The 6,000-nt window shown below is 42.0% G+C and overlaps 1 protein-coding gene across 5 annotated transcripts in view; it reads left to right on the forward strand.

Moving 5' to 3' along the window:
* ABCC9 (ATP binding cassette subfamily C member 9) overlaps positions 1-4,696 on the forward strand; it is a 155,808-nt gene extending 151,112 nt beyond the window's left edge. For 3 of the 5 annotated variants that reach the window (XM_040345433.1, XM_040345436.1, XM_040345438.1), the window contains exon 40: positions 4,362-4,450. Coding sequence is in view for 2 of the 5 variants with exons in the window: in XM_040345434.1 (XP_040201368.1) it covers positions 4,362-4,499 (138 nt within the window). In the remaining 3 variants the exon portion in view is untranslated. Of the gene's footprint in view, positions 1-4,361 lie in introns of all 5 variants that reach the window. The other 2 variants (XM_040345434.1, XM_040345437.1) reach the window with 1 other exon arrangement.
* Positions 4,697-6,000: the final 1,304 nt, after the last annotated feature.

Genomic DNA, 6,000 nt, shown 5'->3' on the forward strand with positions numbered 1-6,000 from the left:
TTATGTGTATCATATTGTTTAGAAGAAAAAAAAGAGAGCAATGATTAGTCTGTATATAGTTTAGTACATGAAACAGGTCAATGGTTTGTCTGTATATAGTCTGATAGATCTGAGAGACCAATGGTTATTCTGTATAAGGTCTGGTAAGTCAGAATGACCAATAGTTGCTCTGCATATAGTCTAGCAGAGAGAGTAGTGGTTTGTCTTTTTATAGTTTGGTAGCCCAATGGTTGGTCTGTGTGTACTGTAGTCTGGTAGATCAGGGAGACCAATGGTTGGTCTTTATATACTCAATTGTTTTTTTAGCAAGAAACATCTCAGCACACACCCATACAGGAACTTGCTTAGTTGGGGCACAACAAAATGCTTTATTTTGGTCTTTATATACTTTGATAGATAGGACAGACCAATGGTCTGTACATAGTCCAGAATAGACCAATGGGCAGTCTTTGTATAGTTTTGTAGATAGTTGGTCTGTATAACATTTTAGTAGAAAGAAAGCGAGATCTGTATAGTCTGTATAATCTGGCAGATCAGAAAGAAAGTTGGCCTGTCAAAAGTTTAGTAGATGGAACAGACAAAGAGTTGGTCTGCATAATGTAATATGAATGGAACAAATTGATGGTCTGTATATAGTTTGGTTGATAGTTGGTCTGTGTATAAATTGGTAGAACATACAAACCTATGATTGGTTTATAAATAGTTTGGTTGATCGGAGAGATCTATGCTTGGTTTGTAGGTAGTTTTGTAGATCAGACAGACCTAAGGCTTGTCTATGTAGAGTTTGGTAGATGGAACAGACTGATAGTTTGTTTACATATACAGTAGTTTTGTAGATGGTTGGTCTGTGTATAGTTTGATAGATCAATGAGACCATTGGTCGGTCTTTATATAGGTGGAAGATTGAATAGACTAGACTGGTGATTGGTCTGTAAAAAGTTTGGTTGATCAAACAGGTCAAATCAAGAGCTTCATTATATATGTGTAGGAAAAGAAAAGAATCTGTGAGTTAAAGTTTGGATGTTTTCTACACACTGCATTTCAGAAGTTGGCTAATTGACCAAAAATGTTTGTGAATACTCACTTCCTTTTGGGAATTTGATTTTCACATAATTGGATAATTGCAGTGAATCTTCACAAATTTATTGCGTGAAGATTCCCCACTCCTTTAGTAAATCACTCTACTGTCTGATTAGTCACATTCATTCTTCCTTTCCCTCACCTTTCTAGATCTGTTTTACTTCACAGAAAATGAAACCCTCATCATATGATATGTGTCCGCCAGAAAAATTAGGGAAAACTGGACTGTAACAAATACAATTCTATTCCAAAGAAAAAAAAATATGACAGTAAAGCTTGTATCTTCCCAATATTGCATCATCACGGCAATATAGAATTTTTTTTCCATATATTTTTTTTACTTTTCCCACTTCTGGTGTTTGGATGGAGCTCCCGGTACAGGAAGTTTTTCAATGAGGTTGGTTTACTAAAGGCAAATAGGCTGTGCACTTTTCAAGTGCAGTTGCACTCTGCAAGGGTATTTGTTCCAGCGCTTAGTAAATGAGATGAAGGATCACCTGAACATAGAATACTCAATCACATGCAAGGAAAATTAAAAAACAGCATTTTTCCTTTTACATGATTGGAGAGCAAAGCTTCACCTCATTTACTAAGCTCTGGAGCAAATGCCCCGGCAGAGTGCAACTGCACTTATAAAGTAAACAGTCTATTTGCCTTTAGTAAACCAACCAAAGTGAGAATAGATGGAATGAGCCACTATTTGGGATCACTGTGGATATAAAATTGGATAATCTCAATCCTTGCTCACTTATCTGTATGTGCACATTTCTCTCTGCCAGTGTAGCACTACCCCCGCCGGAGCTGCTGGTTTGATTTGGGTGGCATGTTACCTCTATCTTCCCGCCGTCTAGGGTACTGGATGAGAGCTGTAAAAAAGTCATAGGCCCGGATTCACAGACATCGGCGCATATTTATGCCGGCGTAGCGTATATGTTTTACGCTACGCCGGCGCAGCGCACAGAGGCAAGCACTGGATTCACCAAGCACTCGCTCCCACTCCCTCTTAAAGATACGCTGGGTTTCCTCGGCATAAGCCAGCGTAGGTGGAAGTGGGCGTGAGGCATGCTAATGAAGCGTGACCCCATGAAAATGATGGGCCAAGCGTCATAGAAGCGCTTAAAATGAACGGCACATGCACCGTCCCGTGGCCGCATCCCAGTGCGCATGCTCAGAATCACGTCGAAACAACTGCCTAAGATACGTCGAATCACTGCCTACGACATGAACGTAACCTACGCCTAGTCATATTCACGTACAACGTAAACGACAAAAAATACGACGGCTTGTGTTCCCTGGTCCATACCTTTGCAGGAGTTGCGCCTCCTATATGGGGAATAACTTTACACTGGACGTAAGGCTTACGCAAAGCGCATATATTATGCACCGGGCGCAAGTACGTTTGTGAATCGGCGTATCTTCCTCATTTGCATATGTGCATAGAAAATCAATGGGAGCGGAAAATGAGCAAGTAGGCCTCTCCTGAGACACCAGCCTCGTGCGTGGTATTCCCCAGACAGGTTCCTCATTGGTCGGCTTCCTCCCTCGGGACGGACAGCGCAGGACCACTTGCAAATTGTGGACCCAGTCTACCCACAGGTAGATTAGTGACTCCGGACCAATGTGGTTTCGGAACCAGGAACACTCTAACGCCCACCCCGGCCAGGAGGGCCACACACGGAGGTGGTGGGACGACTGCACAGGCGGATGGCGGCGGGACAGCGACGCAAACCAATGGCATCTGCCCTTTAAATAACTCTACCCAGCATGCACAGCGAGGCGATCAAACCCTCCTGATTGGCTGCCGGAGAGAAGCATCCACACGACCCTGACCTTACTGCTGCCACCTGCTGTCTGGGGGGGGGGTGAGAGTCCCCAGACAGCAGGTGGTAGCAGTAAGGTCAGGGTCGTGTGCCCAACAGCATGGGCAAACAGTACAGCCAGAGCTGGAACAGAGGCCCTTAAATTTAGCCAAATAAACATGGTCAAAGGCAACTAACTCTCTGACCCCCTCTAAATTTACAGCAGAACCTGCTATGAAAGTAGCCAGGCGCTACACCAGTAAAATCAAAAATGCATGCTGGTATTTGGCAGCTTCCTAATAAACACATTTTTGTTATAACTTAACCTGGGTATACGGTATACACGTACTGAAAATTGTCTGGTTTAACACAAATTTTAATATGTGTTCCGCTGTCTGTTCAACAAAAGCCTTTCCAACAACTGGCTTTTGTGGAATGGTCATGTTGGAAAACCAGCATTCGATCAGTGCTTGCAGCCAATGGCTGCAGCGCTTATCTGTGTATTTTGATAGGGGGGGAGTCCCACCTGTCAGAACACAATGGAGGGAGATCCCTGCATCAACATTGCTTGTGTGGATGTAGGGATCTTTACGTTTTTTCCCTTTGCCCGCTGTTTGAATTAGAAAGACATTACAGTGTATACCCAGCTTTAGAGTCCTTTGGGGGCCTATTTATAGTAAAGATGGAAAATTCTGGTCTGTGTAACATTTGCTGTTTTTATAATATGGCCATTGTCACATACGCTGTCACTGATAAATACTAAACATCTGGTGAATCATTAATAACTCTGCTGATTAATAAAATTATTGTGTCAAATTCATTTCTGAAAGATAATTCCTGTCTGTCTTCACCTATGTGATTACTAGTGATTATTTATATTTGTAGCAATAATATATATATATATATAATCTTTTAAGAATCTGTAAATATAGAACTACTAGGGATGAGCAAATCTGACATTTTTCATGTTGTCTAAAATTTAGGAAAAAAACTCAATGCTTTAGCAAAATTGTGCCATTTTGCTAAACCAATGGGCAAGGTGATTTTGGTGGTTTGTAGGAGTGCAATGGGCATTAAATTACTCCTAAAGATTATTAAACATTGTTTCAACTACCATGGATCTGTTCTTGTGCCAAAAGATGGCACCTCATTATTTTATATTTTTTTCACAGAAGGGAAAAAACAAACAATACAAATAAACAAAAACATGTAAAGAAACTGAACATATATAACGATATAGCTACCCTAAATACAGAAAAAATAATAATAATAATAATAAATCATTCTCTAAATAAATAAAAATTGTAGATTTTTTTTTTTAAACCAAACTTTGCCGAACCACTAGCAGCTCAGCGAGCAAAATTGAGTTTCTGCTGCAGTAAATGTCACCAGCATTTTGCCAAAATCACTTTGCTCATCCCTACTGACGATTCTAAAATGAATATTAGCCCTCCTAAATAATGATCTTAATGTCTTCTGCAGCACCGAGTTCACACCATCCTCACAGCGGACCTGGTTATAGTGATGCGTCGGGGAATCATTATGGAGAATGACACGCCAGAGAATCTTCTTGAGCGGGAAGACGGGATCTTTGCTTCGTTTGTCCGAGCCGACATGTGAACTGTTTTTGAACGCATGCCATATTTTTATAGCTTTTTATATGAAAATGAAGTGTTTATATTTTATATTTAAAACAAAGGCATGGTGGTCAGCCAGACCTGAGAACTTGAATCTTTATAATGATTTTTTTTTTTCAGTATTTGTACAGCACATAGCAATAAAGTTTTGCTCACCCAAAAAAAAAGTGTTAAAAAATATTATTGTTGATCTTTATTACTATTGTTGCAGAGACAAGTATTTATAATTAGTTTAGCCCTACATGGTCAGAGATCATAAATCCTCGATGCTCTGAATAAATTTAGCAGAGCCAGTATGTGTTCATTCCGTTTACAGTGAGTTTAGGGTCTATTTATAAATTATTTCACCCAAGATTCACACATTTTTCTTATTGCATTCAACTGAAGAATATGTAAACATTGCATGAATTTTGGGTCAGAACATTTAAAAATAGACTAAGACTGAGACTAAGTGATTTGATAATTAGGTTATGTAGCACTACCCCCGGAGGAGCTGCTGGATTTTTGGGTGGCATATTACCTCATGGCTCCTCCGAAATTCCTAGGGGTGAATGATGCGTATTGCATATAGTAGAAGTAAAGGAATGTCCACGACAGGTGCTCTTTGCTGTGCTCTTTATTACCCAGCCGGTAAAAACAGTAAACTTGTGGTGAGGAAAGTAAAGTTGAAGAAGAATGGAGAATAGCAGATTCAGGCGTGATAATAGGAAACAGTCCTGCTCCCAAACATAACCCTTCTATGCGCCACTCCCGCCGGACAGGGCTTTCTCACTGACCTGGCAGCCGGAGTATCACTCAGACAATTGTAGGATAAAGTCTCTGCCACATACCCTCTTTAGTGAACTTGAACTTGAGAGAAAGTCTCTGCCACAGACTCCCTTCGGTGAGCCTCAGAAAGATACCTCTGCCACAGGTCCTTTCTGGATTGAATTCTTGGAGATATCCCTCCTTAGATGAGTTACGTCTGGATCTCCTTCAACTTGTCGCCCAGGTACGGACTGACAGGTGGTTAATCCCTCAGTATCCAGCTACCTCGATCTCCGGTGGTTTGTCCAGGCCCTTTTGGACCGCCAGCCTCTCAATGGCGCTCCTCAGACTGACTCCCCACCGAACAGCAGTACAGCTTGGGATCCTCAAAGGTGAGAACCCAGTCACTGTTCAGATGCTCTGGGCTAGCATGGTCCCGGAACCAGGAACACCACTTGGCACGCACACCCCGGCCAGATAGGCCATGGCGCCGGGGCGCCGTGGTGTGGCCATCCTAAAGGTGGGTGCCACACTGTACGAAGAAGACCCAGAACCAATGGTGTCTGCCTTATAAATACCCCTCCCCAGCATTCACAGCGAGGACAAACCCTCCTGATTGGCTGCTGGGAAAGAGCACCCAAACCTTGACTCCACTGCTGCCACCTGCAGCAACTGGGCTGGAAGAACACCCCAGTACAACAGAATAAGCCCACAGCACAGCCAAGCTAAGACAGAGA

Source organism: Rana temporaria, chromosome 3 (assembly GCF_905171775.1).
Source record: "Rana temporaria chromosome 3, aRanTem1.1, whole genome shotgun sequence".
NCBI lineage: Eukaryota > Metazoa > Chordata > Amphibia > Anura > Ranidae > Rana > Rana temporaria.